The sequence below is a fragment of the Battus philenor genome, unplaced genomic scaffold, assembly GCF_028537555.1.
Source record: "Battus philenor isolate CCGP_79_NKW_IND1 unplaced genomic scaffold, ilBatPhil1.0.hap1 SCAF_11, whole genome shotgun sequence".
Classification (NCBI taxonomy): domain Eukaryota; kingdom Metazoa; phylum Arthropoda; class Insecta; order Lepidoptera; family Papilionidae; genus Battus; species Battus philenor.
Genome location: NW_027181673.1, coordinates 6844119 through 6864989, shown reverse-complemented (window position 1 = coordinate 6864989; position 20871 = coordinate 6844119). Strand labels below are relative to the sequence as shown.

General features: G+C 31.2%; 1 protein-coding gene across 1 annotated transcript in view; it reads right to left on the bottom strand.

Moving 5' to 3' along the window:
• rsh (radish) overlaps window positions 1-20871 on the bottom strand; it is a 79016-nt gene that overhangs the window by 44326 nt on the left and 13819 nt on the right. The window contains exons 6-7 of the mRNA XM_068775613.1: window positions 12604-12790; window positions 2956-3106 (exon numbers count right to left, since the gene is read on the bottom strand). Of these exons, the coding sequence (XP_068631714.1) occupies window positions 2956-3106; window positions 12604-12790 (338 nt within the window). The remainder of the gene's footprint in view (window positions 1-2955; window positions 3107-12603; window positions 12791-20871) is intronic.

Sequence of the window (20871 nt, the reverse complement as noted above, 5' to 3'; positions counted from 1 at the left end):
TGTTAATCATTATTTTAGCACGGTAAAATTATATTTAGAGTCGGAGAATAAAATAACAATTTACAAAAAAAGGACCAAAGAACAAAAGACTGCAACAAACCACACGACCATAACTGCTCTCTTAAGAGTAAATGATGAATTAGAGATAAATGGTTATAAAATATTGTCGCACTTACATAGAAGCTATAATACGTAAGTATAACAATAATAATAACGCAATTATATATGTATTGCACACAATACAATTATAATTATTTAACAAATCAAAGTAGACTTGAAAAAACTAAATAAATTATAAAACACACTATTTTTATAAAAGAAGGAAATAATTTAAACATCCATTATTGTGTTTTTGTGTGTATTTCAAGTTAAGGTTTTCGAGCAGAGACTACAGACCTTATCAGATATTTATCCACCAGAGGTAACCTTACGATTGAAATGGTGATGATGAATCTCATAATAAACACAGATTATATAAAATTACTTATTTTTCAGATTTTTTTATATTTTAATTTGCAGTGTTTCGCAACTTTTTTGTTTTGAGAACGGCAAATGTTTGAAAATTAAGGACAGGTGTTTTAATTTTCTTTGCGGATTTTGTGACAAAAGGAAATTTTTTTTAAAATTTTTCATTTATTATATAATTATTCATTAAATCATATTTATCATTATATAATTATTCATTAAAACCTCCCTAGTGCATTAATGATAAAATGAAATAAAAAAAACTTCATTAATTTTAGGATTTTCCTTATACATTTGGCGATACGTTTTTGTTTGTATAGCGGGTAAAAATATACTTTTACTATTTAACATAAATCTCTAACAAGTTTTTAGATATAAATATTCTTTTGGTATAAAACTAAAAAAACAATTTCTGATAATTTTACATTATGTGATTGAGTTAACATGATTTATTTGACAAAATGAGCAGTGTTGGTTCATGATTTTTAAACGACTGCTATTTAAGGCATTGCATACGGATACACCAACTACAGATTTGATAGTGTCAAGAAAAAAATACTACCAGTAATGTTTGCTGTTCTTATAAATTTTATGTATTTTAAATACCTTATTTGCGAAGTCATTTTATTATGTATTGTTTTAGGCGAATCTTAAAAGAGGAGCGGTAAATTTTAACTACCGTTGTTTGGTTTTCTTAAGTAACTACTGAATTAAAAATTAAAATGTAGCAAATACAATGTGCTCTAAAGTAGGTCATTAAAGTTTGAGAATATAACAGTTTTGTTAAGTTTGTAAGTAACTATAACTTAACATTACCAATCATACATATAACTCTATTATTATTACTTCTAGTTCACTTCTTTCATGAGTGCCTTAGGACATATATGTTTCATCATTATCATAATTTATGTAGCAGCACGTGGAACTCTCTGAGGATTTCTAATAAGACCGGTTGGAAACACCTTGCATAGCGTCTTTGGACGACCTTAACAAGGTCTGGCTGTCTTGTGGGTGAACATCTCCGACTGGGCTTGTCGCTTTGTGGTTTTCAATTCAGAACTTTAAGGCGGTTAATTATTTTCAACTTAATTTATTTTTATAAATTAAGGATTTATTTGTGTACTATAATATATATTTGTATACGAAATAAAGTTAAAAAGGTTCTATGATAATTAATAAAAAGTAGCTGTAAAACATTTAACAATATTTTAAGTTGTGCTAATGATGTAAATGGTCCACCTAGTCAAAGTTCGTTTGGGAGTTAAAACAATTTAGTCTCCACCGAAAACAATACGAAAACTGTCTCTTTGTTGTAGTCGATCAGAGAGGATTTAATAGGCTTACAAAACTTTTGTTCCGCAGACATATTTATTTGTCGTCATAATGTTATGTTAATTGCATTAAGATTCTTAAGTTTAAGCTTATTATTACAATTATAATTCAAATTCAAATCAAAATACGTTCGTGTTGCTACGTAAACGTTTTGTAATTGGTTTGTTTAGCAATGAAACACATCTTACATTTAAAATTATTGAACGATTTATTTTAGATTGATAAATCATTTGGAAATACACATGGACCTTGTAAAAGACGACATGAATATTTTATTATTAAAATACCGTAGTGACATTTTAATATACAACATTTTTCGTAAATGTTTCTTAATAAAGCCTGTAACAAATAAATGATTTTGTCTAAATCTGACAAGCGCAAAAGGTAGAATATTTACAAATCTATTTACAAACACTTTGATTATTTTAAATTTATAACATCGAGTGAAGTGACTAGATCGTTTAAAAGATGGTTTTAAAAGTCGTTCGACCTGCTTACTCAAACACGCTTACGCCAAGATTTAAATTTAAATTTTTTAAATTCAAAATTCTGTACAACCCCATCTATCGCTGATTAGTTGGCGATATAATATGATAAATATAGTAAAGATAGGAATAGACATCGAGGCTTACCTGTTCAACTTTAATTCCTTGAGTATTTACTCTAATTTATGATATAACTAGTACCTACTAGATTGGACACTGTTAAATCACTGTTATGTGTCTTTGTAGTAACAATATAAAAAATAAAATTTTAGTTTGATTACTTTATTCGATGGTTCATTATCTTAGTGTTGAAACGATGTCTTAGTTATAAACAACAAGTAATAATTTGATTATATTTAATGGAAATTCTCTGTGGCACAAGATATTTTTTATATGCATTCTGAAAGCCGTTTTTTTCAAGTCTTTGACAAGAACTGGGGTTTTAATTTATTATATTTTTTGTAAAGGGAAAGAAAACTATACTTTCAAGAATTTTTCCTGTATTTTATCATCAGTACTGCTTAACGAATAAATAAAAATTGAATAATATTAAAACAGAGAAGTAAATTACCAGTGATTGGTTCGTTGAGCTGCCTCAGGGCGACTGACAAAAACATTTTTTGCAGCTAAGGCTATAAAATGAATTCGTTTTGTTGCTATTTTATATGTGTACTCACCCGTCTCATTATTTTGATCAGGTCCGCTGTCGTGTTCGGATTCAGATTCATCCCAAATAGTATCAGTAGCAATCTTCTGTCGTGAGCACTCGATCCAGTATCCAGGAGTCGGGATCAGGCTGTGAGGGTACTCTTCACAGAATTCGTCTGTAAAAAATCGTGAGTGTTAATTTTTCACTTTGTATTTATATGATAAAGAGAGTGTAGACAGGTTTTGGTATTTAACGCATAAGAAGCTTTCCAAAATTTTTTAATACAAAATGAAAAGTAAAAGTATTCTATTATACTATTCTAATAAAAAGGTTCTTCATAGAATACTACTAAAACTACATTTAAGAAACAAACAAACGAAAAGCACAATAAATTCTTCAGTATTAATGATGTGATAATTGACTCATGTAAGCTGCGAGGTGAAGCATACTGATGTATTTAATACTTTAAATTGATTTTTTAATTTAATTTTACCTTTTTAATGAAAACACCCGACAGGAAGTGTAAATTAATAATAATTGAGATAATAAAACTTATCGTAATAGAGAACAAAGAAGGCAAAAGTTATAATATAATGTTGGTGACTTTAAGACATGGCAAAGTTAAATACAAACAAAGGCATGTAGAAATAACTGATATGTAGAAAGAAAAGAAAAAATGACAGAAGAGAGAGAGAGAGGAGAAAGAAGAAAGAAATTACATGAGTTGTGCATACCAAAACAAAGTGATATATTATTTAGGTAATAACACGATGACCATGATCATCACTTTCCGCAAACTATCTAAAGTACATCTGTACTATTCCCCCTTGATAGAATATTTACAAATCAACCGTCAAATAATCACTATTACAAAAAGTTACCATCTACGATTTCTATGTCGGAAAAGTCCAGACACACATGTTAATAATTACTAAATAATTAATTCTAATTACAAATGTATGACACGAAATGTTCCTACATATTACAAACTAGAAATTAACAGCAACAATGAATAAAAAATACTTTGGTTAACATATTCGGAAACGAAGGAAATTTTTCCCCTATTTTAAAAACATTAACGTATAACTCTAATTAATATAATAATATGTTCGAAAAATTCTTCTTCGTGCACTTCTTCTCCGATGAATCGAAAAGCGCGATTCACTGTAAGGTAGAACACCAAACTGTACGATAAATGCTTGGCGTTCATACTTAGAGTGAACCGGACTTCTCTCTTTATTCTGCGCAGAACATTTTCCTTCTTCTTTCAAGTCTTCTTTCTTCTTAATTAATTCAGTAAACATCACTGTATATAGTATTTAACACGTTTTATTCTAGAAACATTCAAGTCACATCAACAAATAGAAACAATCGTAGAGAGCGAAGAAAAATATTTTTCCACGTACTAGCTACAGATTTCGTACTGCCTAAGGTAAATAACTCAACCGTATTTCAGAGTGATTACTTTATTTAATTAACGTCTTGATTACCAACGAGTACTTATGATTTTTTTCTATTACATATATAAGTCTATCGTAATACTCGTAATGTAAATATATTTTCATTGTTATGCTTTATGGTACACGACACTTTTTGTTTCATTACATTTTATTACGCCATTTTTGGTTTTCATTGACGCTACATTATTAATATTTAGTTACGGGTATTTTATTTTATCATCACATTTATTTTAGAAATTGAACTTTTAGCGCTCGACATAGGCCTACTCCGCAGATTTCCATCTGGCCCAATTGGACACGGCTTGTAGCGTCTTTTAGGTATTTTTTTATTTATTCTCAGGTTGACATGACGGAAGAATGGTGATTTTTTTACAGCATTGTTGACTTATCAAAAATTAAAAAAGGCTTTAGTTAAGCCGTTATGAAGTTTCCTGCTTAGAAACACATTGGAAATTAATTTTTATTTAAATAGATGAAGACTTCAACATATCTTATTTATATTTACTTAAACATAGTTACATTGTTGTTATATAAATAGGGTACATAAAGCCCAATTTGTTTTTAAAAGATTAATATTTTCGGTATGCTAAATCGAATGCCTTATTATACTATATCACTGTAATTATATTTTCTTGCTTACAAATTGATATTAGTGTAATTTCTTCCTGAAAGTTGCTGTAAAATATAGCACATATTTTTTATACCTTGGATTATAGCGTTAACTTAGCTGCAGATTTTCTTGTTTAAAGAGAAAACTTATCAAAGTAAATGTACATATAATACTTATTATTCTTAACTTTCAGGTTTCTTATTAAAAAAGAATTTCTTACAAATATTAAAATTCAGAAAATTTTACTGATACATAAAGCTCTTTTCCATACCTCAAATTTTCTTACAAGAAATTTTGAATGTTATCAATTCTTAATATGCTCTGCAATTTCTCGGACAGTAAACGTCATTTATATTTTATAAAAAAAATTCGTCGCAGACCCACAAAGCATTCTGTTTATCAAAAGGCACAAAGGAAATATTAATTTCCGCTTCATGAAAAAGGGTTTACATTTCAAATCTAGGGGTTGGAACAATACTTGCTTACATTTACACATTGTAAATTATGCTTAAATGTCGAACAAAAGATCATATGTAGGACAAGTCTATAGTACCAGAAGTCTGAAACTCTCACCTATTTCAGACATTATAAAAGTTTAATTGAAAATTATTTAAAAAATTCTATATTAACTTTAATATTATTACTATAAATGTTGATTTTAAAAAAAAAAGTCTTTTAAAAATTAAAATTTTGTTTATAGGCCTACATAATAAGTTAACTAGAAGACAGGGGTAAGTTGAAATTATATAACTTACATACTACTCTGTGTCTACAGTTTTATTGTACTCGTATTTGCCCACAGGTTTTTATTGCTGATTTTTCTCTTTCATAACTAATGTATGACCTGATAATGACGCTATTGAATATTTGTACATAATTAGATGACGAAATAAAAAACCGTGTAAAAATATTACATTATTTAGTAAAGTCCAAACACATACGTTTTCCTGCGTATCGGTAGTACGTATCGCAGACTTTAATACTAGACTCAGTATATCGTTATGGCAGTTTTTTACTACCTCTGCGATTTATCATTTCACGTGAAGGTTTAATTAATATTTTCTGTGTGTTTTGGCTCTCGAAAAAGGTGAAGCTACCGAAAGCTTTCGCGAATTTTAATTTGATACTGGTGCGGTTGTGCGCGTGTTTTACTTTGAACAAAAATTATAAATTATATTACATTTATATAAAATGAATAAAATTTCAATGGTAATAAATATTGTGAATTAAATCCATCATTTAATAATGCTTTAATTTTTATAAATTCTTGTACAATATATTCTATACAGAAATACGGCGGTCCATAGACGAAAGCAAACAACCCAGAAACATAGCCCAGTGGATTAGCAAGTTGAAATGGAAGTGGTCAGGCAAGAAAGCATGCAGAACAGATAACCCGTGAAGCCTTAAGGTTTTTCGGGTAAGCGCAGCTCAGGAGGTTCACCTGCAAGGTGGACAGACGACATTATTTAGATCGCCAGAAAACGCAGGCCTTTTCTGGCCGGTCTTATTAAACATCTAGGGGGTGGCCAATACTACTTGACAGAGGATGTCCTGCAATTGACACGGTGATGATGATAATGATATTGTGCAAAACAATTATATATATTAATGTTTTCACTCTAATTTTCCCAACTGTTAAAAATATCAAGATAAATTTCAATTTTCAAAATTTAAGTAGGCGAATATAGTACACGTTTAGACCCAAAAGTTAATAAAAAACGTTACGAGATAATCTATTTTATAATCACCATCGATAAAATTAATGTACCGTGATCGAAAGGGAAATTTTTATCAAAACGCGAGCCTATCGCATGTATATCCAGGTAGCCCGTAAAGTTCCGAACTTTCCGAGTAACGTGAGAGCCGAGGCTGGAGTTTTCAAATATATTAGTCCCGCAAAATGGGGTCGCACAAACACAATTTGAGGTTGTCGCGTCGAATAAGTCTCAACCGTACCATGTGACGCGTATCCTTTGTTACACGATTACAAGGTGCAAATTATTTTTTTTTTTGTTTTCATCATATTATTAAATAAGCTAAGTGTCTTCTACAACAGACTTCGACGTAATTATTATTGTGTATATTGTTATCATAATCAACTGTATGATATCAACTATTGATGAATTCCTCCTCCACAGATTTAAAATAAGGAATATCCAGAAACGGCCTGCATACAGCTTCTTACGACCACCTTAGGAAAAGCGTCAGTCCAACTTAAGCGTGGAGTGTGGCGTGGCTTAACGCAGCGTCCCTATTCCTACTTCAACTTTACCAAACCACCGGATTGTCGGTTACTTTCATTCGTCTCAAAATCTCTTTATGCCTAATTCGATGTAGTAAATATATAAATACAAAGCAAAGCCTTTAAAGAATTATAGCTCATTGAGCGAGCTGGCTTATGACTTAAATAAAAACAATAATGATGGTAGTGTACGAGGTAACTTTCTTGTTTTTCTTGTCAATATGCATGAAATTTATCTAGCCGTGTAGAATTAAAAATGTGGTATTCGTGATTTATATTAAAAAAAAACCGCATTGATATTCATACTGTAGAATAAATAATGTGAAAATGTACAGACAGATGTTATTAATTTCATAAAATGTCTTAAAATCCTTCAATTTTGGCAGAAAAAATGTTAATATTAGACATGAGAAACGTTAAACTAATACAGCCCTATAACCAAGTATGGTATGAGTATTCATACGGGCACTAAGAGAATAACTGCGTTGACAAAATAAAATTGACAAGGGATTCCTCTAAAGAATATTAAAGCTTAAATATTTTATAAGGGCTCGTGTATTTTCTCATTCCGGAGAGATCTGCGAAGGGGGAGGAGTGTGATGTGGGTATCTCGCAAAAGTTTTTACCTATTGCGGCGCTTGCTGGTTTGGGATTCGTGCAGGAAACAACGGGAAATTGAGTTTCCTTGCATTTCATTTCACAAATGCCGACACAGGGTTACGTCATTGTGAAATCGATCGGAAAAATCCTAAATAAACGTTGACGGCTAACGGATCGAGAAGCGAAAGTATTTTCAGAGAATACAAATATTGCGTTAGATTAAAGGCATTGATTACAGAGAAAATATTTATTAACGTTGCTACAAAATTATCTTATAAATTGCGCATCAAATTTGTTTTATTTCCATGTATTATTTAAAAATACAAATTGTGGTCTACCCATAAAATTGCTATTGAAAATTATTAAGTCAAAGTACATGAGAAAAAATCTTGTAGTGATAAAATACTGAATAATAAAAAAAGAATTAACCGTCCATGAACCTTAACTCTTTTTAATAATAGGATAATTTATTTCGGTTTTAATACGGGTGATAATCGATCTTTTTATTGGACATGTAACCTAACTAACCTAACCTAACCTAATTGTGTAGGTATTATGTATATTTTAGTAATGACAAATTTACGAAAGGGTATTCACCCGTAGGAGCGATATACCGATCATACAGTTTTAAGCTATCAAAGGTTATGAAATAAAAAGAAATAAGAATCTTAACTATTAGCACAGCAATTTCATTTTTTCACCCGAACATAGTATTGCCTACGTTTTTTTCAGGGGTAGTGACCTTGCTATGTATCAATGAAGTAACATATAGACGACGGACAAAAGGCCAAATAGCCTTCTTAACGAAAATACTTATGTATAATTAGGTTAGATTTGTTTTCACTATAGTAATTAATATTTGATCAAACAAAATAAAAAAATCTTTAATTGTAAAATGACGGCTTTCTATTCGTAAAATAATGTAAGAGTACTTTTAAATGTCTATTTGCAAAAGCGGCTTGTCAACAGAACAATTACTGTACAGTGGCCGGCATTTGACTTTGGCCTGCCATAACATTATATTACTCGTATGTTAATTAATTACACATCGAGTAGTTAAAATCGATTGTGTGTATAAAGATATATTTTAAAGTTTTTACGTCTGTGCTAAGTGCCGGCATTAACATTGCGTGTATCACAGCAATACATAGCATGCGTGAAAATACTGATTTATGCTATTAATCTTATTTCATAAATCATTTATATAATTATTTTAATCGATGTATTTGCTCCATGTTATTGTTATAAATGTTTAATTTCCTTGTTACTAATTCACCTGGTTCTGTATAACATGCAATGATCTGTGAGTTATTGAGTACACGATTCTTTCATTTTCACTTGACAGTTATTGACTGGTCGCAAGCCAACGCGGGTTGACATGCTATAATGCAGCCAACACGCCAAACATGACAACAGGCGAGTCCTTACTCCGGTTACCACGACACTTTTTAGTTTGAGCCGTGACAATTATTATAGAGCTCAAATATTCAAATTAAAATGTGAAAATTAATTTTCAATTAAAGTTTTAACACAAGTCTTTTTTTAGTTCTTTTTTAAATACGAAAATAATATTGTTTTTTTTAAAGTGTATATTATAATAATTTCGTCCTCTTCGGGTCATAATCCACATTGCGGAGGGTCGTGACCTCCTTCACGGGAACCCTTTTTCTTTAACTTTATAACATTGTAAAATTTACTATATATAGTGTTGCGGATTTGATCTCTCCAGTGCATTGAGTTTCTCCTCCGTAGTCGCTTACCTTCTTGCCTGTAAAGATTTACTTCTTGAGGTTAACTCTTTGTTTGCGTGCAATGTGACCAAAATAGTTAAGGAGCCTTTGTCACAAATAGATAAAAATCTCATTGTTAATTCAGCTTCTTGACCATCGAAACGTTCGTTCTTTCAAACTTGGATATTCAGCACTCTCATCCTGCGCCACATTTTAAAGCATCCACTCGTCTGCAGTTATTTTTTCTTACAGCGTCCATGTCTCGACAATAAGACGAAAGTAGACAAAACCAAAGTCTAATTTTAAAAAATGCAATAACATTGATTTTATAGAGGATTGCTAGTTGTAATATTTAATTGATTTATTTTAATCCACTAAGAGACTGAAAGATACATAAATAAATATAAATACTGCTATCTTAGCTTTCTTAAAGAGCATATATTTATAAATATTAATATTATAATTATTTTCATGTCCTAATATTAAATAATTTATCATTATTTTAGCAGTATGACATCAACAGCTGGTCACAAAACTCTTCATTAATTTCTAAAAGGACTAGTAGACAGTGGCCCTCATTCACTATCCTCTGACTTTAATAAGGTCATCTATTCTGGCTTGTCGCACCTTGGTTTCCGCTTAACTTAACTTCTACGTGCTATGTGGTCAGTCTACTGCCACTTTAACATGTTTGTTTACCAATCTCCTCATCCCTGATTTGATCTAGTTTACTAGTCCCGAGCTTAGCCCTCACCATGGCTCTTACTATGAGACCTAGAATGGGAGACCCAGTTCTAGTAGCGTATTAAATAATCATGTACTGAATATTTTGTTTATAAGGAATTGCTAGTTACTACATTTTTTTCTTCAAATCAATTAAAAGAGTATATCAGAAAGTGTTTTTATGTACAGTATCTTTTTATGATGCCATTATTCGAGTGAAAGTACTGCTATAAATGGTAGCGATTGCCGAATAAACGGCTGAGTAATGTTATTTTTGACGACCGATATAAATTAAGGTTCTTACATTAGAGCGTTTGTAGGATAGCTCATTGTGGTCGATATTCTTAATTGTACGAATTGTGTTTTTTAATAAAATTGTTTGTTAAAACGAAGCCAATACTTTAAACGTTTTTTAAATCATCCTATAGACTGCCACTGCAATACACAGGCCGCCTTCAGAGATCGCCAAGATGACTGGCTTATGCTGCCCGCATCAAACGCCTTATCGCGACATTAAATATGTCGTCAGTTCATTTAGCGGAGGCCTATTCACGCCGCATCTTTTATAATAGTTACGCATGGCCAATTTAAGTTTTGCATTTAAAGAATGCAATCTAGACACTAGTAATTGGTTACATACAGTGATAATAATAAGTGTCAAACTTCCCACACAACAAGACTCCACTTTTAGATAGATGGTGAATGTATATTTTCACGAGGAAGCTCATAAGAAACAATAAAACATCCCAAAAATTTTAAAGAAATATTTTCAGAATGCTTAATAAAGATTTATCTCAGCGGCTATGCCCGAACATAATATCTTTAACAAAGATACCATTTCGCCGCAGGCTCCGGGAGTAGTTATTTCAACGACTGTACAACTGGAGATAATTATTAAACTCAGGGAATTCGGTAAGAATTTAAAGGGGCAGCAAATACTTGATACGTTTAATCACGTCAATTAACCGGAAAATTGGAAGAACGCCATCGTTAAAATGAGCTTAAATCTGTTTCTTAAAATTTATTAGTATTCCTCGGATACAAATTAATATTCAAAGGAGAGTTTTAAGTCCTTATTATCTTTTATAGTATATAGGGTGATTACTTACAGATAAAAAAGGAGGGCTCATTTGTCAGAAAGGCTTTTAAGCTTTTATACCTATTTACATACATCTTGTATATAGTGATGATTCTAAAAATAATACTTTAATTATTTTTTCTATTGAATTACGATAGGCCAATAACGTATAGCAGTACAAAGATTGTAGGGACCAGTAGTAAACAAATAAATAATTTAAATATGTAGTTATTAGAATTGTGAAAACGCTTTTTCTTACTTTATCATTACGTAGTTTACTATTCCTGAAACTATTGATATCTGGAAGTACACCCTACCTTACAAATTAATTGACAGCAAATGATTTATATTTTTACCCTTTTGAAGCTTGTACATCTGCGTATAACCAATCATTCTGTATAAATGCAAAACTCTGTGAAGAAAGGGAAGGGCCAAATAAATCTCCTTGCATTATAGAAAGTTACAAATTACAATTTTTTTTCTTTTCCTAACTTTTAAAAGTCACTACAAAAACTTGATTTTTAATTTTCGAGTAATATAAATTAAAATAAAAGTAAGGGTAAACACCATTACTTAAAAAAAATTCGTTGTTTATCGTTTGTTCGTTTTAATTACTATTTAAATATTTCTTTTGTGTTAAGGAAAGGCACTACGCCTAAAAGAGAAAAATAATAAATTTACTTTTTTTGTAACAGTTTTAGTTCTCCATTCATTAAAAAACGATTCAGTTTTAAAATTATTTTTATTTAACTTTAGAATTTGGATCAACTGAAATTGGAACAATAATAGGAAGACTGCTAGACTGGTTTAACAATTTAATCGATTTAATAAACTGAAATAAGTCAATGTTGTACAAGTATTTAAATTTAGAGAAAAACAAAAAGTTCAAGGTTAGAAACGTGATATGATAAATCAGCATTTATCACGATGTAACATTTTCGTATTCCATTTTAATAAAAAAAATAACTGCAATGTTAATTCGGAGTGGTTTGAATGTCATACTTTTTTCAATTGATTCAATAGGTGCTTGTAATCATATAAGTAGTATATTAATTGGTATATCAGATATACCGGGAATTTATGTTTTTTATATTGAACCCACTTATAGGCGGGCCTAAATTGAAGCTCATAATATTGTATGTAATACTCAAAAGGCTTTATTATGACAATAAAATACTGTTCAAATAAACATTAAAAATTAATGTAGATGAGTAAAATTTGTTTACCTGAACAAGCTTGCGGTGGTAGCGGGAAAATGAGGGTCGTCGAAGATTTGCGCCGAGCGACGGCGCAGCCCAGCGACTGCGGTTTGAAGCTGCGCAGTTGTTGCATGAAGTCACTGCACTCCATGAGCGCCACGTCCGCAAAGTGCAGGTCGCACAGGATTTGATTCTTGAAGCGGCGAGCGCGTTTCTGTATAAAAAATTATAAAGATTAGTTTCTAAGGGTAAATTAGAGTAGACAAATCTGACAGAAAATGGTAAGCTATAACAAGGTGGTCAGCATTTGTTTTGTAAGGATGTGTTTACAAGACATTCGAACGATTGTCTTTCATCATCATTTCAGACACAGAAATTCCACAGCTGGACATAGGCCTCCCTGAAAGGTTTCTCAAAGGACCAGTTGATAACAAAGCTAGATCTTGGCTTGCGAAGATTATTCTGGTGACCGACCAATAGACCAATCGTGAGGCTAAGTCTCCTTCACTTATACTTTGTGAACCATATTTACCGCCACACGTGCCTTCGGGTATTTAAGACTAAGTTCAGTTAGAAATGGAAATGTTTTTTTATATACAAAAACGCAATATTTAATATTAATAGTTATGAAGGAGCTACATTAAGTATTCGTGAGCGGCGCATCGATAAGGGGAATTCCGGAGAAATATATTTTTTATGTATTAATATGGGCGAAGTCCGAATAAAAATACACACTTCTATTTCGGACAACGTATTTTTTTACTTCCAAGACCTACCGGCTCTAGGAAGAATCTCACAGTAATTTTTAACATCTTTGTCTCCATTTGGATACTTTTTCGTCCAGAGAAGACGTGCCTTCAAAAGTAGATTGGGTATACAAAGCTACTACATGTTGCCTAGGAAAGCTAGTAATGCATAAAGAAATTTTATATTGAATCACGACGGATTCATTTCTATACAGAAAGCCTTAAATATTTTAAGGTAAGTCAGCCGTGCACAATGAGTAAAAAGACTAATTAAGTAAATAAATACGCAGAGTAATAAATGATGTGATGTGTTATCTTTGCCACGTTCGTACATGTAATAAGAAGTATTATATATAAATAAATGTTTTATATGGTATCTCAATTAAATGTTGTATTATTATAAACAAATAGGAAATAAATCAATCACCGGTTCCATATAATTTAAGTGTTTTACTTTTTGTATAGTTTGCTTTTGAATTGTTTATATGAAAACATTCTATGTTAGGCATGCAATGTAAACGAAATACAGTCCTGTCAATGATTTATTACTTCGCTAACATAAAGCTAGGCTTTGTTTGCTGGAATACTTTTATTGGCAATCTGTTTTAGAGGGCATTGAATACAGATAACAAAAGAGTCGATGTATCTGTAAATGTATGGTGAAATGTGCTTTAAAAATTAAATTCGAATGAATTATTTTTCAAAGAGTTTTTTTTTTAACTTTTTATGAACGCAGTGGATAGTTTATTATAACAATAAAAATCAATAGAAAATTTACATTATTCGTCAAATTACCTAATATATAATTATTTTATTTGAATTATACATTTGTCCTTGAAAAAAGTTATGCGAATTTCAAAAGAAGTATGGAGCAAGGTCTGGAGAGTAGTGTAGACGACGAGACGTTTTCCAATAGAAGTTTTTCGCACTTCTATCCCCGTGAACAAAAACTGAGCTGAATAATCGACCAATCGCGGTAGTTAAATGAACTTTTCTGTCATCGTTTGCAATTGTCAAAGTTATATGTCTGTTACAGTTGGTCATAATTCTAAAAAAACCTGTAGTGGACAATACCCGCACAGTTTAATTAAAAATAATTTAAAATTCTTCCGGCTCGATCACGCCTTAGATGGTTCACTTGTGCTTAGCCATTTTGATGAACTTTATCGACGTGTGTCTCTGGTTGTTCACGGATGTATCGAAATTACCTGAGCGAAAACGTCGGAATCAAAACCGCACCGTGCGTTCATTTGCGATAGATAGTCTGTGGACATAGCTAATTCTTTGAACAGTTTCTGTAATGCTGTAATTCTACAGTGGAATATTTGTTGACATTTATTTTTAAGGACAAATTTAAAAAAAAGAATATTAAAAAAAATATGAAAACAATTGAACAGTTAATTTTAAAACATACTTAAGCTATTGCTTTAATTTGAAATAGATTTAAATTTGTTGTTCTACATTAAAATGCCAGATATTTGTGTTTAAAGTTAAAACACGAAAGAATGATTTTATAGGTGAAGTCTTAGAATTATCATTTGTTTATAAGCCATATTACATGTTAATAAAATTAAACATTACATTGGTATTTGTATTTTAGGTATATTTTAGAAATGTAAGCAAAAGTACGTATTTATTAAAATATTATCTTTAGCGAAACATTTAAATACTTAAATTTCTTTGTTTTACGCAAGAAGAAAATTTAATATAGTCTTTTGAACCCGAGTGCGGGTACAAGAATTTATTTTCTTAACGTGTCTCGGCATATAAAGACCTAGCCAGTGATTTATCTACAGCATTCCGCAAACAAATTTTGCTTTAAGCGCTGTGTACACAGAGCGTTTATCTTCTTTAAAATTATGTGAGAATTCTTGTTAAAATTTAAAGGGTTATTTTCCGCCTGTAATAGTATCCTTTATAATGTAAAAGTCTCCGGCAATCTGACTTTACATTATTATGCACGATCACCCAAATCTTCACAAAACAAATCAGGGTAACCTCAAATAGATGTTCCAATTAAAGACTAACTAATCTTGTAACTGATACAGAAAATATTTAAAATTATTTAGTGATTAAACATGATATATCATTTAGGCTTAAATTTTTGAAAAATGACGTGATTCCAGATAACACGGCGTTGAGTAATTTTATAAGTTCTTTGAAGAGTTTTTAGAACAAAGTCAACAAATGAAGGAATAGGCCGATAAGTTTTCCAAAGCCTAAGTTAAATTTTAAGCTCTGACACAGCGGTCATGAATTCCTTTTCAGTTAAACTGCTGAAGCGTTTTAAATAAATAAATTCAGAAACGTCTTGACTTTTACATTTTTCTGAGTAAATAATACTAATATTTTTGTTAACATAAACTTAATATTATTTTTGTATATTCCGTGATTAACACAGAATTATACCTACACTAGGTACAATATAATACAATTTGTTATAATAATAATTTTACTATCTTCGGTACCTGAAAATCGGAATACTGTTTACTGTTGACTGGCAGATTATAGTAGTCATTACAAGGCTCAAATTTCAGTATCCCTCCAATTCTTCCTCTTGAAGGCACTTCGCAGATATAAATTTCGTGGCGAGTCCGAGTGTAGCTTGATCTATCTGAAGGATTCTTGGGCTAGCTCTGCTCTGTGTTGAGCCATTCTATTTTCTCTAGACAATAAGTCTTTCCGTAGTAGTCATCTTTCCTTGGTCAAATTGTTTGAAAATATGGGCGTCAATAATCGACGAGAGGAATATCTAGGTGTTGAGCTCTTGAAGAATAGAGGTATGGTGCCGAGTTCACTCGCAATATGCTTCTCTTTAATTTTCTTACTTTTGCCATCACGTAAGCAACACTGGATAAAAGTATCTCACAAAGCAAGTCTTTGTTGTTAACTTAATGTTATAATCTCTTAATAAGAAATGTAGATGTACAGAGACAACTGCCAGTTTGAGTATTGAGCTTCGTGCTTCTTGTCACCTGTTCACATCATAGTCTGAATATTAAGGTCTCCGATTCTTCTACGTATACCTCTCTTCTATTTTGTTCATGACGACTATCCCCAGAATCACGTTCTAAGTGACTTCGAGTTTTCTAAGCTTCTTATTAGATGAATAAAAATCATGAAAAGGTGAAGCTATAAACATTATTATAAAATTACGTAATTGCTTTTATGAAAAGTATGTTAAAAAGTACAAAAAATATGCTATTCTTAAAAGTAATAGATGTGAATAAACATTGAAGCTATTTTATTGAAAGGGAATAAAAATTTTTACGGAAAAAACATTGACGAAGCTATTGGACATATAAAAGCCCATACAAGGTAAGCTTAGTACGATAAACCTTCAAACTGTACCTACTCGTGCATGGAATTAATTTGTTTTTGCCATGCCGATACCCTTTGGGCGGTGGCAGGCAATTCGAACTTAATACACCTATCTGACTGATTTATTAACTCCTCTGTTGCTTCGCTTTGTTTCACAAACAAGCTTTGAGATTTTTTTTGGCAACGATAATGGAATTGTGATTTCGAAATGTAAACAAGTGCTATTCGCAATATCCATCCTCCCTCAATTTTAATCTTTTACAATCATACGCTAAAATGGCACAATTTAGTATCGAGTAATAGAATACGTTAGTTATTTTGAATTGCAATAAATTAATGATGACTTTATATATTTATTATTATATTACTTTATTTTGAAAAAATCATGTGAGTAAAGATTTTTTTTTCCAAAAACATATATAATACAGTAAAACGAATGACGCAGTGGTAGCTCATCCGTAGAGGACTTAGACTTGATTTCGTAGGTTTCGGGTTCGATTCCCGAGATGCAATTTTATATTTTTGACAATTTGTGCATTTATTATATCGGATTTCCACTGCTCACAAACAAATTTCCAGAGGTTGGATAGCAACGTCTTCTGAGTACCATAATAGCTCACTGTGATCGCTAACTCGCCTGCCAAGTGTGGCGATTAAGTTATATTCCCCCATAAACATCTTTTGAGGAGGCCTGTGACTTGCAGTGTTAAGGGCTGAAAAGAAGGTATAAATAAATCAAACCAAAAAGCATAACCTTTCAAGACACTTATTCGGTATCTAGATTAAGAAAAGTTTCAAAAAGTTATGGTGAAGTTAAGTTACTTTTAAAACTATTTATTTGGTTATAGATAATTAAATTCATATCTGTTCTTAACTATATATTAGATGTTAGACATTAGCTTTAACACGTTAATCTCTGCAAGATTAATTAGTGTTCAAGTTATAGCTTAGCTTAATATAATGATTTATACTAATTGAGATACGAAATGTGTTTAAATAAACATAAGTTATATCTAGAAATTGTTTTTAATATATTAAAGTGATATATTTCATATTTATTAATTGTACAGGCTATAAATGGCTACTACGTAAGATAAAGGATAACAAATTGCGCGTTTACCTAACATTACCTCAAGAACTTAATGAATGACATAATACTAATGGAGTCCAAGTTTGAGTTTATTTAAATTAACTTCGTAGAGGAATGTTTTTATAATTATTCTGAAGTATAACTTCATCTTCTCTCGTGTAGCTATCTTTTACTTTATTCAAATTTTAATTGCTGTAATTTTATCAGCATAACTCTAAATAAAATTGAACATAAGTTTTGTAATTATAACGGATCATAAAACTGATTTGAAACAGAACTATTAATTAGTGCGGTAGTTTTTAGTTTTAAAGCGATGGTGTCCACCGCGCTTCTATAGTGTGTCGCCATCTTGAAATCAAACTCCGTAACTCTGATAGTCTCTAATTTTCTCGGGCTCGGATCACTGGGTGTGGTTGCGCTATTTAGGGCTGAAGTTCCCTACTTCTCATATATTTTTAAAGCTTCTCATTCCGTTCGCTTGTGGGCGTTCTAGACCTTTTTTTGGTTTTCTGGATTTCCAAAACCTTTCAAATTATAAGCGGTTCTCATTGCGTTTTATTTTTGAACGTATACTAAATGTAATTGCATCTAATACTACTTAGAGTAGTTCTCCTAGGTCAGCATAAAAATGTCATCTTTGCAATGTGAAGTCTTCGTTAATCTGATTTTCGTAACGCGCAACATTCGGATTCATATGCGGGAACAGGTCTTTTGTATACACTCCTGTTGACCTTAATTGGCATTCTCTTATTATACAGGATGTTATATGGCTTTATTGTCCGTAAATTGTATTACATAAATAAATACAATAGCCTCTAGTGCAGTTCTCTGCTGGTTTGGATAAAATAACAAATTGTAATTCATTTTATGTAGTCATTCTTCAATCGAGAAAGCTTCAAGTTCATTTTTAATAAAACAATACAGAAGAATGAAAGTAATTTTTGATACTTGTTGAATAAAAATAAAAAGTACACACGTTACTATTAAATAAAAGTATCTGGATCACTGATTTTTATGTTGAAATTTTTAATGAAATTTTTGTGAATTTTTGTTTAACTTAATTTTATATGTAAAATCTGTACTTTTACCTTTTATTTTTTCTGAAAAATGTTCATTATTTATGTTAAGAATACAAATTTGTCATTTTAACTTCAAAAGTTAATATCTGAAAAAAAGCTATAGCCCTGAACTATCACTATTCTAAAATTCAAATTATGGTTCATATTTGAGGATATAATAGGGGATAATTTGTGAAAATTGTCTTTAAAATTATATACCCAACCTCATACACCTTCGCCGAAAGGAACGCCCATAAACGTACTGTATATAATTCCTGACACGGCGTGTAGGTGAATGGGTTCAATTTCAATCGAAAAACAAATCGTGCGTCGGATATTAGGCAATGTCAACATTTGATCCTTTTTGGCAAACAGATTTTGTGTCGAAATTGTCTTTGTTTTACATTTTCTGGCGTATACAATTTGGTTGGTTACACGTGTAAAAGCTTTAGAGGAGTGAATGAACAGCTTATCAGTCAAAAGCTTCTACACCTATTTCCAATAAAACTGTATAAAGTGAAAATGATCACTCCGAAATAAGTTACTTTAATTTAGTTTTTTCTATAATAATGCGAGAAGCCCATAATGTTTGACAATACAAAGTCTACAAGGCCATATAGCAGACACAATAAACATTTTATCATTATGTTATTTAATAATTCTGAATTGTCTCTGAATAGAGTGCACCATACACTAACTAAGAGTTAATGAACCTTATTCACGCCTTAAAAATTTTCACACGTATAACCAAATACCGTGTGTACAATACTGATATTTTTTATCCATGCGTAGTATATGAGTATTCTTGTATATATGAATGTACACTCTAAACTGCCCTCTCCATTCAAAGGTTCTTTTTTTTTATTTTGCCTCTCGTTCCCCTATTTATTGTGGGACAGGGACTTTTTTTTACTATTTATTTTTTCACATTAATTTTTATTTTCTTACTCTTCTTTCGTTCTTTACATTTTCTTTCCGTCTATTTTCTCTCTTTCATACCACAGTTCTTCTTTCTTTCTCATTTGCTCTGTTCCATTCAAAGGTTGTCTGATAGAGACCGCCTCGAGCGATAAGTCTTGTATCTCTTTAAGTATTGTTTCTTTTTTTTTTGTTATTATCTATAGTGTAGGAAAAGTGTAAATAAATAAATCATTAAAATAAGTATGTATAATACAGGGGTACTGGCACAGAGAAAACCGCGTAGCGACTGCTCCAAAACGTGGTATCTCACTTCGGAATTCGTTGATGTAGCGGCAGTAGGCTGGTCACATAGGGCGAAGAACTAATGGCTTTCAGGGTCTTAAAGTTCTAGAATAGAGACCACGGACCGGCTAGCACAGCCACTAGGTGAACAGACCTGGTCTAGCCTATATCCAATAGTGGACCTCCTTTGGTTGAAATAATGATGATGAAACCGCGTGGAACATGTATTAGACAAATTTAAAGATTATTTACGGTTTTTGTATATTAATTACGACAAAATTGTAATATATATTATATTATTGTAATGTATATATATTAATAATAATTAAAAGCGAACATTACGGCATAAAGTTCTCTGTCAGCGGATGTCGGTCGGTGTTGGTGGATTACACAAACCATTTTCATCTCATCGACTCCACCCGATTTAACCTCTCCGTTACGTGACCCAGGGATACATTGAGTCCATGTATCGACTTGGTCGCGTGGACACGCGTCACTTTGGGAAACACCAGGCGCCATAATTTTTCCTTGCTTTGTTTTTCATTGTTATTTATTTCATTTACCTTCTTATATCGAATGTGGTTATATCAGATGTCTCAGTTGACTTATATTTAACTGTGTTTGTTTTTTATTTATAAATAAACTTATACAGTAGTATACATTTATTTCAATATTTGACCATAACTAAAATGTATGTCTATGGTCACCCATGTCCAATGAATATGTAGACATTAGAAACCTTGGCATATCTGCGATTTGAAATCTCTTAAGGGTAGACAATGGATTTTAAAGATTAGGATTAAAATACATTTTATATTTTATTTTTGTTTTTATATTTTATTATAATTGTAAACATTAGCAACAATTAGCATAATAA